General features: G+C 46.0%; 2 protein-coding genes across 6 annotated transcripts in view; both read right to left on the reverse strand.

The window, feature by feature from the left end:
- Positions 1-54: 54 nt before the first annotated feature.
- slx4 (SLX4 structure-specific endonuclease subunit homolog (S. cerevisiae)) lies at positions 55-11,562 on the reverse strand. The gene is made up of 14 exons (XM_017425575.3): positions 11,385-11,562; positions 10,722-11,189; positions 9,873-10,071; positions 9,036-9,263; positions 8,654-8,898; positions 7,415-7,710; positions 6,908-7,151; positions 6,098-6,255; positions 5,598-5,744; positions 4,950-5,119; positions 1,821-4,075; positions 1,284-1,380; positions 749-1,033; positions 55-614 (listed from the first exon to the last, which is right to left on the reverse strand). Exons 2-14 carry the CDS (start codon positions 11,119-11,121, stop codon positions 251-253), a joined length of 5,088 nt encoding a protein of 1,695 aa, XP_017281064.1. The 5' UTR covers positions 11,122-11,189; positions 11,385-11,562; the 3' UTR covers positions 55-250.
- A 1,190-nt stretch (positions 11,563-12,752) lies between these two features.
- crebbpa (CREB binding protein a) overlaps positions 12,753-16,630 on the reverse strand; it is a 44,958-nt gene continuing 41,080 nt past the window's right edge. For 4 of the 5 annotated variants that reach the window (XM_037974640.1, XM_025007898.2, XM_025007897.2 and 1 more), the window contains one exon: positions 14,068-16,374. In XM_037974640.1, the coding sequence (XP_037830568.1) occupies positions 14,068-16,374 (2,307 nt within the window). Of the gene's footprint in view, positions 16,375-16,630 lie in introns of all 5 variants that reach the window. The other variant, XM_025007896.1, reaches the window with a different exon arrangement.

The raw sequence follows: 16,630 nt of genomic DNA on the forward strand, positions 1-16,630 counted from the left end.
CGTTTCTTTATCATTATTAATGTGCTTTTGACTGAAACTTACAGCCTCGCCTGCTGCACCAGATGACAAACATGTTTATTTAAACAGTGGAACGTCATACATGCGACATCTCAAAATGGAACACTTAAAATACAAAACCTACCCTAAAAACGGTGTATTTACATCACATGAACATGTTTTCAGATCCAACACATAATTTAAAATTTGTTTTTTTTCTACCTAAAAGTTTCCACACCTCAACCTGTTTCGGTTAAAGTTTCGCAGCAGCGTTTTTCTTGCCCGTGGCGCCCTTGCCCGCCTTCCTGCCCCGCCGGCCTCTGCCGGGTGCAGAGTGGCCCGGCTTGGCTGTGGTGAAGGTGATGCACTGAGAGTCCAGGTAGTCCACCAGCCGGGCGGCGCCCAGGCAGATCCCCGCCGCCTTGAGCTGCGCCTGGAACTGAGACAGGACGACGGGCTGGTACTGGAGGATCTGACTGTACAGCCTGGAGTCGGACAGGATGAAGGAGCGCACCGCCTGCAGCCGATCCTGGAGGCGCGACGCGGCCTGCGAGGACGAGACGCCGCCGTCACTGTCTGAGTCCCCATCAGAGGAGAGAACCTGCTCTGGGTTGGACCTGATGGGGAAATATTTGATTTTACAAACTCGTCAGCCGGATGGCTTTGAGTTATATCAGAAACATAAGTGCTGAAAGGATTTCTACAACCGTGTGTGTGTGCAGTGATTTAACGCCTGGGACTACCCACACACCTCTCAGATTCGTCGCTGGTGGCTGTTGAGGAGGTGTTCGATCCCTGCGAGGCTGACAGCGAATTAGCCTCCTCCCCTTGATCGTTTTTGACGGGGGACACGACAGCAGGAGCTCGGGGCTCCTTAAACTCTGCCGTCTGGGCGCGGGAAACGAGACGTCTGGGGGGGGGCTTCGCCTGCGGGGCTTCATCCTCGGAGTCGGAGCTGACCAGCTGGTGGGTGTACTGGTGGATCTCCTTCAGCTTGAGGACCATCTGACGCTTCGGTAAAGGCCGAACCCCAAACCTGTGTATGGGAGAGAGATGAAGGTGTTCGTTGTGGGCAAACAAGGCGGAAACGGAAAATAAATAAAATAAAACACTGAGACAGCGAGCAAAGCCAGGAAGATTTAGCTGACTGACACAGCGGGGGGGTAATCTGATCGGTTCTTCACTTAATCGCCTTGATTAGGAGGAAAAAAAAAACAAAAAAACAACTTGACCTTTGTGTAACCCATCTTTAGGAGGAGGACAGAGGTGAGAGTGGACGGACTGACCTGCTGAGCTTGGTCCTGAGCTCGGGCGTGTCCATGTCAGAGTAGTGAGGCGTGGGCGTGATGGGCACCACGGAGCGACGCTTCTTACTCTGCAACGCTGCCGAGAGAACGAGCATGAAGGCATTTTAATCTACAGTTTGGTCCTGATGTGCACTATTCTTTTAAAAAAACAAAGAACACATTTGTTTTCTTTTTAAATAAAGAGCTCTGTGTTAAAATTGACCTTCGTCTGAACTGAAGGTTCCAGTTCCAAACTCTGAGATTCGTCTCAAAATGCACCTTTTCCTTCTTTTTATTAAATTGTCACTGGTTTACATACAAACCTCACAAGCAGGAGCTGTTTTTAGATGTTTTTTTGTTCATAATTCAAAAGTAAAAAATGTAGTCTTCTAACAGAGGACCTGACGGATACTGTTCTGTGGAAATGGGCCTAATATTTAGGTAATGATTTGATCTTGATATTTTGGAAAACAAATTACAAATATATGTGTGTTTGTTTGTATCTATAGTGACTGTAGTTGAGGTCAGACTTCTTACCTGGAGTTTTGGGCAGCGCAGTCACCCTCTGAGAGAGAGGAAGGTTCTCCTCGCCTTCGTCTTCCTCCCAGCTGTCCCATAATTTGGAGTCCAGGAGGCCGCTGTCGATCTCTGGTGTGGGCCGTGCATTGGGTTCAGGTGGTGAGGGTTGCTGAGGTGGAGGAGAGGCAGGTGCACCTCCTCGGTTGGCGTTTCCCTCCACCCTGTCACCAGGCGTCGGGTTGGAGGTGGACGCAGAGGACGACCTGGTTGTTACTTGTCGCCTCGAGCTGTTCTCCTGCAGATTCGATCCTCCGCTGTCCTCGAGCCTCAGGCTGAAGCAGCCCGGGTTGGTCTCTGCGTAGGCATCGAGGCCCCATGAATCGTTGAAAGCTATGGGGGGTTCGTCCACGAAGCTTTGCTGAAAACTGGGTTCTCCAGCATCTGCCTCTCCTGTGCCTCCGTTTGCCTCTTCGTTACTGCGGCCCATTTGGTTTTCCTCTCGCTCATTTCTTGCTCCCATCCTGTCGTTGCTGCTGGACTCCGCAGAGCGACGGCTCTGGCTGGAAGACGTCCTCTGTCTGTTTGACTGACAGCCGCTGTAGGAGGAGGAAGAGGGTGATTCTGAAGGGGAGAGGTGAAGGCTTCCTAACCCCGACTTCTCCATGCTTCCTGAAGACACGCTCTCACCCCGTCGACTTGGCGACTTCCGTTTATCTGCGTCAGCCTGGAGGGGGGAGGCAGGAGGAGGGATGGGGGGCTGGTGGAGCTCTGTATGCAAAGGCGTGCTGCTGTACGGCTGCTGGTGCCGCTGAGGAGTGTCAGGTTTTGAGAAAGTTTGGAGGGAATAATGTGTCGAGCTTGAGAAGCGCGGCAGCTTAGGCGGTGACGATTTAACCAAAAAGACGTCTCCATTCTTACTCACATCGCAGCTTTTTTTGAGAGAAGCTTCTCGATCCAAGCTCCTGAGAGGTGATCTGTTTGGTTTTAGCCCAGGGACGTTGCTCTCGGTTGCACGAGACGGTTCGTGTGAGTTGCGACGCTTGTTACTCAAAGTTAAAGCAGGAGAAGAGAAAACCGAAGCCGAGGGCGGGGAAGAATCCTCTTTCGGGAAAAGTTGCGTCCTGCAGATGCTGCTTTTGGTCTGAGTGGAGCTGGACCGTGTGCTTCTGTCGGACTGAAGAGGGGTGGAGGGGATCAGCCAGGAAATCTCCGGAGAACAGTCCAGTAATTTGGACTCATGTCCCGTTGATCCACCCGACTCCTTCTTCTCACTGGGTGTTGGGTCCTGCCTGGATTTGATGTCCGTGTAGCTTTGCAGGTTCTGTGGGGAGGAAGAAGGAGCCGAAAGCCTGCAGGGGCTGAGAACAGCAGGACCCACCTCCATGTCCTCGCTCGAGTCAGACAGAACTATGAGCTCAGGCTCCTCCTTCTTTGGAGGTGAATCGGGAGGAGGGGTGCAAATACTACGAGTGACTCGGCTTTCTCGCGTTGTAGGCACGTCCGGTCCAGTGGCCTCTTTCCTCTTGGCTCCACCGTCCTCCTGGTCACTTCCTTGACCAGGAGACTCTCCTGGGACAGGCAGGCTGGGCGTAACGAGCGGAGGGCTGACTGCGAGGTCAACTACTAAACTTTCTGAAGATTGAAGTACAGATGATGCTTTGTGGGGAGACCTGTGTTGTTTGGATGGTAAAGGGTGTGTTTTAGGTGTGTTAGATATTAAGGAATGATCTCCTTCCTCGTAGACCCCCCATGGCTGTGAAAAGAGGCGGCTGTAGCTACAATCCAAGCCAGCGTCGGATTCAGAGGGAATTTTGGGATGCAATTTTTTGTCCCCAAGCCCTTCTTTGGGTTCAGTCAGTTTGGTAAACACTTCTTCTCCGCTTTGTTCCTCATCCATCTTCTTGTCTTCCTCTTCCTCCTCACTGTCTCGCTCCTTCTTCTTCCTCTGTGTGGCAGCGAACTCATAGATTTCCTCCAGCTCTTCTTGATTCACCTGTTCCTCCCGTAGCTCTCTGTCACCTGAGGCCACCTCGTCAGGTCGGTGGGCCTCCTCCATTCCTCCTCCTCCTCCTCCTCCTCCTCCGCCGCCGCTGTCTGAGTCTGTCGCATCTTCATCCTCTCCATTCCACATAGATCGGAGGAGCTCCATGAACGCCTGGTCTGTCTGGTTGTTGGCATGTTCCTCCTGGTTCACGTCGAGAACCTCACCGCCCACATCTTCTGCCGTTTCCTGCTGGAGATGACAAAGCTGCTCCAAGTTCTGCAAGTCAAACCTTAAAATAAAAACCAGACAAAAAGAGGAAAATATTCAATCATTAAAAAAAGATTTCAGAGGGTCAAAAAGATCCATCAAATAATTTAGATATGTAGGGTTGAAACCATAAGTCCAAACCTTGTTTTAGTGCAGGTTCAGGAAAGAAAAACAAATACCAAAAAGTTTTTTTCTGATGGTCTTTTTTTTAAAAAACAGATATTAATTCTCCCAGAAGGGACCGTCGTGAGCGGGGAGGCTTTAACGTAGCAGCCAGGTAGGATTTGTCACCTGGTAACTTCACTATAAAGTTAAAAAAAAATAGTTTGGCCTTTTTCATCTCGACTAAGTTGGAAACTGTGTCGTACAGCCCAAAAAGTTTGAGAAACTCCAGACAGATTTCTCCCCCATGGATTAAGAAAATATTATAGGAAATAAATTAAATTAAACAAAATCCAAGGAATGTTTGTTTCAGTTGATCTGATCTATAATTCATGAGGGAAAAAAAGCTATACAGAACTGAATAAGCTCTCCCAATGTGACAAAAACAAAATTAATAAAATGTGGAACACTCAAAGATGGCTTCTCAGTTAGCTGATTGCCACTGTGGGGAAAAAGACACCTGATATCAGCGATATTGAATAAATGCACATAAAAGTGCTGATTCTGTGACTCCTCTCATCTCCTTCTGCTGCAGTCATACAGCTGATTTGAAACAAACAAGCAGGTCTTTTCAGAACCAGCCGTCTGTATTCCTTTTTATCGCGGCTGGTAACAAAATGCATTTAAATAAAAAGGTGTGCCTGCTCCTGGATGGGAGCGGGGATCACCTGCGACAGATGCATTCATGAATACATGTACTGTCACCCCCCGTCTCCACTGAGTATGAAACTAACCTGGATGCCAGCTCCAGCATGTGAGGCAGCAGTGGTGCTGGGACGGAGCAGCGGGCGGTGTAGAGATACTGCAGCAGAGCGAACACCGCCTGGCCCGGCACGTCACTCAGTAACACCCTCTGAGCTGCGGGCGTGCCCTCCTCCTTCACACCAATCCCACTTTCGTGCACCTGAGATCCGAGAAGGACAAAAATGATGCACAGAAAGTCACGAGTTAAAGTTCTGATGGTGTCTGTCTTAAATTAAACAGAGCGCAAAACCATTTGGTACATTAAAACACAAAATGCTATGAAGTTACATTTATAAGAAAAAAAAGTTTTTTTTTCTACTTTGAGCCACAGCAGAAACATTTCAGTCTCTATAGAAAGTGTCAGGATGCATTTCTATCTGAAATCTTTGAGTTAGTAGAGACTTAAATCCCCCGAACAGGCTTTCAAACAAACAAAAAAGTTACTTCTACATGTTCTTTTTAGGTGCCATTTTTACCTCTTTCTCTTTGTGCAGTTATAATTACACAATGTAAACAAATAATAATGTCCGTTTTATGCAAGCCATGGCTTAAAAACAATTTTTACTGTAATATATATCTGAACAATCATTAGAACATGAGTTTGCTTTGAAACGTTGTTTAAAAAAAAGAAATGGTACCATTTCTGCCAGCAGGGGGCAGCGAGCGTACATCATGAAGGAATGGGCAAAGTAGACCTCTCCACTGTCCACCTGAAGCTGCACATCACTGAGCTGAGGGTTGTTCACCATGCTGGTCAAGTCTGAGACAAGCCTGGACAGCGCCACCTACAGGGGAAACACCAAAACAACACACTGAGCTCACAGGAAAGTAGCAAACAATCATAACACCTCCACGTAAAACAATGAATGTTTTTAACTCGTCTGTTTTATGTCGTCTGTTTTAATTTTTGTTTTTTAAAGTGGAACTGTTACGCTTCTGTCTTTGCCAGGACTCCCTTGGAAAAGAGATTTTGAATCTCAACAGGATTATTCCTGGTAAAATGAAATAAAGTGAAAGATACTCTACTTCAATGACATAAAATACAATAACTGAAGATAAGCTGTGGATTATGTGACATAAAATCTCACACAAAGATTTGTTCAGATATCCTGAATGGAAGACGTTGACAGCGTCTTACTGATCCGTGGCTGTTTCTTTCCGTGTCTGCTCCTGGCTGAACGGTCGTCCTCTCTCCCGGTCTGTGGGGGTCATCTGAGGGTTTGTGGGTCGTCTCCGGCAGGAAACCGCTGATGGGTTCAGCCTCATCGTCCTGGATGAAACCACTCAGATGAATTTCTGCTCAAAAGAGATGATCAGGATCAAAACTGGTGGCCAAACATAAAATTACTACACTTCACCTCGTATATTTGTATATTTAGAGCATGCTCACACATTGATTATTTCCATTTTTGCTATTCAAACAGATATCTTGTTTCACTGGAAAGCTTTGTGTTACACACTGATTCAGCCTCCCTCTTCTCAGCAACATCAAAAATCCCCCGTGGGACCTTCCTCCTCAAACACACATTTTTACTCTTCCTCTTAATGTACTCTTTAGGAAAGCCCCAAGCGACACAGTAAAGGTATTTCCAAACAAATCTGGAAGAAAATGTTAAAAAGCACTCTATTTGCACTTAAACTGATTAATATGGGGGTTCGGCTGTTCAGCAGTTATCCTTGTTTTCCCAGAAACATCACTCTTACTCTTAATGCCGGCCTTCACCGAGACGAGCAAACAGCTCAGATTTGTTTTTGTTTGTGGTCAGCTTGTTTAATAATGGGTAAAAAATCTTTATGAATCCTTTACACACTGTATGCACCTTACATGTCTATTGGGGGGGGGATACAGTTTTGAACTGTATATATACTTCATCTTTAGGAGTTAACATAAGCCATTTACTTGAATATGTACTTTCATCCCACTGATAAATTTCTCTCTGTGGTTTACCCTTAGCGGCGTATCCATATTGCGTCAGAGTCATGCCGTCTTCGGCCAACTCCATCAGGTCTCTGAGGGTCTGGCTGCCCACCGGGAGCTGCGCTGCCCCCGGGGTGGAGGGACCTGAGGAGCAGGAGGCCATCTGGGAGCAGGATGGCCGGACGGAGGCGCTCGGCCCTGAAACTGGAGTCTCTTCACTCACAGGCCGAACAGATTCAGGCTCGTTGCCGGTGGTGGACGGGGCTGCATCAGCCTAAAAACAGAGCGGAAGAACATTTGTTGAAGTCAGCTGCGACTCACATTTAGCTTGAAAGGTTTTGATTTAAATGAGGAAAATTCAGATGTAAGATCAACTGCTGTGCTGAGCTCCGAGGTGATGAAAAGAGGTGTGTGAGGAATTTTTAAAAAAGGCAAATTCACGGGTGAACCTAAAAGACCGTAAAACTTCAGACATCCAAACAGCCTCTTTTGAACAAAACTAAAAAGACACAAGAAAAATGTCTCTGCGTCTCTCACCTTAACAGGTTCCAAAGATGTGAAGAAGGGTTTGAGCTCTGCAGCATAGAAATCAGACGAACAGGTGGAGTCTCCATCCAGCAGTGCACTTTTCTGCCAGAGGAGGACAGCACCCGTCCAGCTGGGCAGAGAGCTGGGGCGCAGCGTGGGGGTGGGCGGAGAGGGGGCTCGGCGGCAAAGGAGAAGAGCAGAAACTCTGTCCTGCAGCCGAGCCAGGGCCGTCTCAGCATCCTGAACGAGGAGGAGCGGAGGAGGACGAGGGACAGCGCCCTTCTTCTTCCTTCCGTGCCCCTTAGCTACACGAGCAGAAGAGAAATAAGGCCGTTAGTCCCTCGATGCGTTTTAAAAAGCACTCCTTACAAGCCCCGCTTATGAACTCCTAAAATCTAACAGACAGCTGTGTTTACGTCAATGCAAGTCCTGCCAAAAGTGCAGACAAATAAAACAAAAATATGTGTTGTAAAAGACACGAATAAGCGTTTACATTTTCCAGTTTTAATAAATCTGCTTATTAAAGTAAAACTAAAGCCAAACACACAACTCAACACCTGGGAAAACTTGGTTAAGTCCAGGAGAAAAACGTGTAAATTCACTGCATAATTCAGCTTTGTTCCTTTTTTCAAAACACATTTCTTGATACGACTACAAAAAATGATTTGTGAGAAAACGACAAAACAATTTTGAAGACAGGATATACTGTTTATTTCGAAGACTTAAAGACACAAAGTTTTGACGTTGGAGTTACAGCTTCACCTCCATTCACAAAACTACGAGTTGGGAAATTAAACTTTACTGAAACAGTTCAAGGTGATGTTTGCTCTCTCTGTGTCTCATGATTCTGAGTACAGTGACTTGACCAATTTAAAGATAAAGCAAATTACTTTATACGTCCCCAGACATCTAGTATAGAGTTGATCCCTATAACGTCTCAAATCAAAATCTCGATTTTCCTCTGATTTTTGCAAATTATGTTGCAGTTTCCCAAAATGAGAAGCTAATAAACGTTTTTTCCACAACCCATTAAAGTGACGTTCTTTCCAATAATGTAAACCAGACACTTAAGATGACACTAGAATAGACAACACGCTCCCAGAATTATTAACAAAATCTATTAAATAGATGAGATTTGGTGAGAACAAAACCAGAGGATTCATCACATGATCATAAATATTCAGCAGACCCAGCAGTGCAAAAACACAGATAAGACTGTCGCTCCTGTTCTTAGTGATTTAACTGTACCTGCATCAGGCCTCCACCTCAGTGCTGGATTCATGGAGCTGTGAGAAGGAACACACTCATTCTGTAAATGTTTCTCTGCCTCCTTTTCTTTCTGCCGCTCCTTCTCCTTTTCCGCCATGGAGCAGGACAGAGCCAGAGCCACCATGGTCTCTTCATCCAGCGGCTCGGCCTTAGTTCTGGGTTTCTTCCTGGCTGGAACGCCTGGCCGAGGTGGACCTTTTCTTTTTTTAACTCCGGACTGTAAGCTGAAGAGAGAAAGCAGACGATGGCTGGAGTGAGGTTTTATTTAGCTTCGTAATGAACAAAGTCATGGACCTGATCGTTAAAGGATCTGCTGTAACGCCACAGCGTCACGGTGCGTTGTTGGCTGAGTGGTTCTTACAGAGTGTTAGCAGTGGCAGCACTCGGACTCTCCTGAGCCTGTCTCTGCAGAGCCTGCAGCAGCATTGCCGGGGGGACACCCATGTCCGCGGAGCAGCGCTTCAGGTGGGTCGAGCGGCTCTTCTGGGACTTGAACTTCTTGCCACAGATGGGGCAGTCGGGGACAGCAGAGGCTGGAGGCGCGGCTGGAAGTGCAGCTGGGTCACTCTCTTCACTCTTATCTAAACACCTGCAAACACAAGAAACACTTTCTGTAGTCCAGTACTTCTCTCTGCTGCCTCTCCCTTCCAATGAGGAAAAAATTCCAGCTCTCCTGCCTCAACAAAACTACAACAAAATGGATCCATATGTTTTGTTTTTTTCTCCTAGTAATTTGATTTATAAATAAAACAATGAGAACTATTTTTGTGACCACGGTGAGTCAGTTTTAGTTGATTCAACATGTTGAAAGGATGCATGAACTGATTCTGTGTTCATTTTTTATGCTTGAAGCCTAAATCCTTAAAAAATAAAAGCATAGATGCACAAAACAACCTACAAGACAAGTTAGATTAAATCAGTCTAGACACATTAAGACAACTAACTGAGCTACAACTACACAGGATGGAGCAAAGTGAAGTAATATTGACCAGACTTTATTACTTTTACTTAAAGTACTCTATTCTGCACAGCTGGCTTACATACACAATAATAATAATAATGCAGACTTGCAGCTTGTTAATATGCTTTTTATTCTCTCAGATAAAAAAAAGAAACAGTGGGATTCATGTCACCGCAGCTTGTTGCTGATGTCTGTTTGGTGCATAAAACCCTAACCATGAAACGTCAAAGTTCAAACCTGTTGAGGTGTTGTGTGCGTCCCTCAGGCGCCATGTGTGATAAGTCTCTGTGACAGATCTGACAGAAGAAGAGGCCTCCATCCTCCAAGTCTACCGTCTGGGCTCCTGCTGCTTCCCTGTCCAGCTGCTGCTGCAGCCGAAGGGCCAGAGCCTCATCGCTCTCCGTGTGGCGAGCAGAGCCGAGAGACACTGGAGGATCTGTGATCAGAGAGGGGTTCAAACAAAGGATATGTTGTTAAAGCTTTTCCATGGAATTTCAAATAAGTGACACATTAAAACAAAATAATTTCATTCATTTCTTTCCATCTTTTAAATTAATCTTGAACAATAGATTTCCAGACTTTCTAAAGAGGTCTTTTGAAGTTTTTCTTTGGACTATCAATGATTTTTCACTCACTTTTAGTCCAGTACCTAACAATTTTCAACATTTTATTTTTGTATATAAAGGTCACTTAACTCTGACCTTCAAGCAAGGCATGCAGAAGATAATCAAACTCTCAGGTTTTCTATTTCTTAAACTCAGGACTTCCTAATACTGCTCATCTGTTGTGCAAGTAGTTATTTTTAGGCTCGACGCTTCTTTTGTCTTTTTTCTTGTTCACGTTCTGAATTCTTTTGAAGCACACGCTGCATGAGGCACAAGGACTGAACAGTCCAAAATCCAAAACTGAAAGACCCTCAAAGCCTGAAAAACTCCCAATCGGTCTGACAGGAAAGTCCTTGAAGCATCGTTTCAAACACCTTGAAGTGATTTAAAACTTGTAGCAGGACTATAATTCTCTCCTACCTCTGAGTGAATTTAGAATGAAGTATGTTAATAAAAGCAAACTGACAAATCACCACTGTACCTTGTATTTGACGCTGAGCAGTCAGAGCACAGGCGTCCTGCTTTGTTGGCTGGATATTGTCGTTGTGCGCCATCTTCTGAGGACTGGCTCTCCTGAAATGTTGGATCTTAAGAAGCACTTTGTCTTTTGCCCTCAGGCCTCTGTCAGTTTGCGCTACACGATCTGAGGACTCTCCTGGGTCAAATCGAGCCCCTCCACAAACCACATCCTGCTCAGCTTCAGCACCGACAGGCTGGGTAGCTGCCAACCTCCACCCAGAGTCTCCACCCTGTGGATTGCTCCTCATCCTCTTGTCTCCTTGGGTTGCTTGACTCAGAACCTGCTGCTCACCCTTCTTCTTACGGACACGCTTCAGCAGTTTGGAGCAGATGTCCACAAAATCCTGGTCCGAGTCGTCCATGGTGACGATGTGTGTTTATTTTCACATCCAGGGGCTTTAACAGCATGTTTCCAGCTGTTAGGATAGGCCTGGATGCACAGGTTAACTCAATTAGATACATGCATATTTAAATAAAACACATAGGCTGAAAATAACCGTACATATACAAAGGTATGGTCTACCTGATATGTTCTGTTGCGAACTATTTAAAAAACACGTACTTCTTGATAAAATAGCTGAACACAGTTTAGCTGCTAGCTGTTCGTGCTAACTTTTATTCTTACCGAAGTTTGTTTCATTTGACTCCTTCAAGGCTTGAAGAGTATCTTGCTGGAATCATTTTAGTGCATTTTAGGCAACATATTCCATCGTGAGTTAAAAACTATTTTCCTAAAAACACAAGAACCCAGTGTGTTTGTTTTCATTTCAAAACGGCTCTCCAACAACCGCTGAAGTACTCATTTCCGGTCACGTGACTGCAAACCAACGAATAGGAAGTGATTTCACACCCACGTGACTCGTGTGATTTTTCTCCCTCATAAAACATGTCTACGGCTTTTCCCCTGGTTTCAGATTATTTAGGGATTAAATTGGAATTTCTTTTAACATTTTTTCTTCGTATGCAGATGCGTGATAAAAAATATTATTGGGCTGTTTAATAACAATCCTTGAATAAAATAAATAAAATCCGGAAATGATTTATTTCTTCTTCTACAGTACGTATTGGAAAGTATCTGGAGGAATTGCAGTCCAAAAAAACTAAAGATGTAATGGTCCTCAGATCTTCAAACTGCACGGTATCAAAACGTAATTCATTTAAAAACACAGGGCAAGGGTTTCTTTTTGAAAAGCTTTTTCAAATACTACAATACAGAGCTATATGAATGTCCTAAATTTTGACTTTTCAAAAAAAAGCAGCCACATTTACAAAGGTAGTGTTAACTTCTGTGCCCTCTGAGGCGTCTGGGATGGATGACATCCCCACCAGAGAGATTCATCCAGACTGCCACCAGAAACACATCCTAAAGCCAGGCTCTGTTATATGGGGACTTTTCTGTTTCTTCGTTGCAGCAAAAAGGCAGAAAAGTAGTAATTTTAGAGAAAAGTGTGCCGAGTTCAAAATCTTTTTGAAGAACCATAATTAATTCCCCCCCAATAAAGCCATCTGGAAACATTTAAAAGAGAGGGAAACTATCTGCAGTTCTTAATTTTAAACTTAGAAAACTTAAAGAGTCAATTCCAACCCTTGACTGCTGCAAACTTAAATGGGTTTAGATCGCACATTTAGAAATACAACTTGAATATTAAATATTTTCAGTTGTAAGCGTTGGAGTCAATTAAGACTTGCTTTGGATTTGAATATTTGTTTTTTAAAAAGCTTTTGCATTGAACGTGAGCGCTTTAATCAAGGGCAAGGTCACGGGTTAAATCTCTGATATTAAGAAAACTAAATTCACTGCCGGAGCATCCGTTGTGTCTCTCTGGAAAGCGTTGAAATAAATAAAACCCTGACGTAAACTCTTCAGCTTATTCATTCTGTAAAGTCAGGTCGGAAACAAATAACATGCATTTGAAAAAAACACGCCCTTTTCTTTGATTAACAAGAGAAAAACCCTGAGCTGAATCAAATGAACACACACCAACAGGAGGAGTATTGCCTCATTCAGTCAACAGAGTACTGGAGTTCTTCTGTTGCACACAGTTTATTTAACAATATGGTATATAAGTAAGAAATGAATCTTTTACCAGTTTATACAGTGATTTCATTCTCTCTTCCTTATATTTATAGTATTTTGCGTAATAACTTGATTTACAATAGGAGAAAAAGTAAATCGGCCCCCCCAAATTCAAGTTTTTGTGAGAGGAATGAGGGTTGATAACTTTAAGTTTTCCAGGAGGTGAATCTCGAATGTGCCTTTCATCCCTTCGAAGAGCACGACTTAGTGTAAAAATGTTGGGGACTGGGAGTCATTCAAGATGTTTTTCTACAACCTGTTATCATTCCACCTCAGCTTAGGGATCTGGTCTCTTTCTCACACTTTCTTTACACTTTACAACATTTGTATGACAAACTCTGTTTAATGTCAAAGCAACAACTTTCTACACCAGCAAGACAGATTTTCTGAACAGAGCGTCGAGTCGCAGTCCTCGTTTTCTATCTCGGCGAAACCATTCAGAGTCATATCCTCTTAGTGACTGTGAGGGTTTGTGTCAGTGTCTTCATGTGTGCCTGCATACATGCCCATGTGTACACAACCTGCTGCAGGCCATTTCCTACTTTAATACAGCTGAGTGCTCTTCATACACACAAAAAAATGAAGGAAGCAGTCACTGTCCCTGAACGCATCGTCTCGCAGTAATGGTACAATACTAGATTACAATCGCCAGGAATGACAGCTTAAGAAGAGAACAAAAACCTGGCCTGAATTCCCAGACAAAATATTTTACAGTTTTAACACAAAATGCATGTATGTTTTTTTTTTCAAAGGTACAAAATAAAGATATGAATGATATAATGTAATTGTACATTTAAAAAAACAAACAAAAAACACAAAAAAAAGGCGTGAAACCACACCAAAAACTAAAATAAATTGAGTACTGAACACATTTGGTCTCAACCAAAAAATATATTCTTTGTGATTTTATTTTATTTAAGAAGCAACCTGTAAATCCCTCAACACCTTAAGGAAGAAACACCCAACATCTGGGTTTAGGAAACAATTAGATTCCCCAGAAGTGTTAACTTTTTCTTGACCAAATTTTCTTTTTTTTTTTTTCTCCAAACAACTGAAACTTTTTACATGTCAGTACAAAACAAACAGAGAAAAAAACCAAAACAAACGTTCTCAACCTTAGAAAGAACAAACAAGCCCTCTAATGGGATAAAGAGTCTGAGAGAAAACTGCGGAGAGGAGTCAGAGGATGTTTCTGGGAGTGAAATAGTTCCTTTAGCTCCCAGTAAAAATGCTACAATCCCTCCACAAACTTCTCCAGAGTGTCCCCTGTAGCGTCTCCTACCATCCCCAAGTCATTGTTCAGCCCTCCTCTGTTGGGCGTGTTAAGCTGCGGTAGCATGGCGCTTTGTTCTGGTGTCCCCAAGTGTCCCTGCTCCATGGACTGCAGTGGCCCGCCGAGCCCTGGGTGGGGGGAACTTGAGTGGGGTGGAGGCGGGTGCTGAGGCGAGGGCTGGGGTTGGTTCTGCACATGTGGCGAGGGGCTGGAATGTGGTGGCTGCGCTTGCGTGGGCGGACAAGGGGACTGGACTGGCGCAGGGGAGAGAACCTGACTGCTCAGGGTGTTGGCAAGTCCAGGCTGGCTGGGAAGGTGGGCTGCACCCTGAGCTTGGCCCGCCAGCAGGTGGGTCTGGGGACTCATGGGGCTCGGCTGGGCAGGGGAGCCCATCTGCTGCTTGAGGACGGCCTGCTGCTGCTGGGGAAGCTGTGCCTGCTGTTGCTGCTGAAGCAATCGTTGATGCAGTAAGTTCTGGGTGGAGTCCATCCCCATGCTAGACTGAGTCATCTGAGCCATTGGTGGGAGCTGACCCATAGGTACCCCTGCTGCTGCTCCTGTACCAGCCTGCATGGCCATTTGCTGCTGCTGCTGCTGTTGCTGCTGCTGCTGCTGCTGCATGCGGAGGTGAGCGTACATAGCTGGATTCCCCTGTGTCTGAGCAGGGAACTGACCAAGATGTTGTTGCTGCTGCGGCTGCTGCTGCTGTTGCTGCTGCTGCTGCTGTTGTTGTTGTTGCTGTTGTTGTTGTTGTTGTCGTAACAGCTGCCGACGGTAGAGATCTTGGATCTGTTGGTTGTTGTGCGCCGTGTTCATCAGCTGCCCTTGAGGCCCCAATGAAGCCATGCCCTGCACAGGAGGTTGCTGAGGCTGCTGAGGTTGCATCCCAGCCCTCGGCACTGGCCCTCCTGGCATAGAAATGGTCTGCATGGTCGGCATACCAGGCTGCTGCTGCTGACCCGCCGGCGGCTGCTGCTGCGGCTGGTTTGCATACTTGGCTGTTCGTTGTTTGATGAAAGCTGCCATTAGCTGCGGGTTTGATTTGAGGATGTTAAGGACTTGCTGCTGCTGCTGGGGCGAGCTTGGGGACTTTAAGGTACGGAGAAGGTCTTGAAGAGCAGTTGGGGGTATAGTACTAGGTCTTTGGGGTGTTTGTGGCCGGGCACCAGGTTGCTGTGGTATTAACATCCTCTGGACCTGTGAAGCTTGTTGTCCTGGAGCCATCATGGGTCGCTGCATGGCCATAACCTGCTGTGGGCTCTGATTTGGGACAAGGCCTGGTTGTTGAGTCTGAGCTGCCTGCATAGGACCTGTAGTTGCGGGCCATTGTCCTGGAGCCATATTAGGCTGCATGACCTGCGGCCCATGGGGCCCTGGCACCATCTGCATGGCTGGCTGCATTGGTCCAGCCATCCGCTGCTGTGGCTGCTGGGGATTCATGGCCAAGCCATTCATGTTAACCCTATAGTTCTGCTGGTTCTGTTGGGCCTGGGCCATCCTTTCGATCTGGTGTGCCATTCTGAGTGCAGCAAGGGGAGGGCGCTGTTGAGGTGGCTGAGGAGGCTGGGGGAGAGGGGACTGCTGCTGGTGTAGAGGGGAGGCCTGGGGCCCCGGCTTGCCCTGGGAGACTGGTGCCTGGGGCTGGACAGAGCGAGGTGCATTGGGGAAGGAGGGGGACATGACTCCTGCTGAGTTGGGGGTCTGTGGCTGATTGGAAAGTGGTTGCTGGGGCGTCTGAGGAGTGTTAGGCTGGGTATGGGAAGTGGGAGTGCTGGGGGCAGCAGAGGCCGGCGGGGACGGTAGTGGCATGGTTCTGCCTTGCATTGTGGCCATTCTTCTCCTTATTAGCTGGGCCTGCTGGAGCCTGTGCTGCAGCTGCTGCTGGCGAAGCTTGTGCTTGATGTTCAGGCAGAACGGGACAGGACACTTGTTCTCCTGACAGTGCTTCGCGTGGTAACAACATAAAGCGATAAGCTGCTTGCACACAGGGCAGCCACCATTGGTTTTGCGCTTGCAGCCCTTGGTGTGCTGCACCACTCGTTTCATCTTCTGGCAGGACGGTAGAGCACAGTTGGCATTGCGGCACTGACAAGCATGGACCAGAGACTGAATACATCGTTGAATACTCAAACGCCTGCTCTCCTGCGGGCTCTTGGAGGCCTCTCCACTTTGACTGTTACTGTCATCATCCAGGCCAAGACCCCACTTCACCATCGGGTGCTCGTGGCCCTTCGTGTTGTAGCAATTAATGCAAAGATCAAAGTCCTGAGAAAAAAAGGAGTGAAACAGACAATAATTAACACAACTCCAATTAAAGGTCAGTTCAACTTAAAGAGCAAAGTGATTACAAAATAATCTTTACACAATTGAATCTCAATAACATCAATATCATATATCTGTCGACAAAGTGAAATTTAACTCGGTGGATTTTATGAAAAAACGAATTTTGACCAAAAATTTTTAAGCGTCTGCTATGAACCGAAAGTTCCAATCGCGCGCTCGGTAACTCTTGGAAATCGTC

This window comes from Kryptolebias marmoratus, linkage group LG3, assembly GCF_001649575.2.
Source record: "Kryptolebias marmoratus isolate JLee-2015 linkage group LG3, ASM164957v2, whole genome shotgun sequence".
In the NCBI taxonomy this organism is placed as follows: Eukaryota; Metazoa; Chordata; class Actinopteri; order Cyprinodontiformes; family Rivulidae; genus Kryptolebias; species Kryptolebias marmoratus.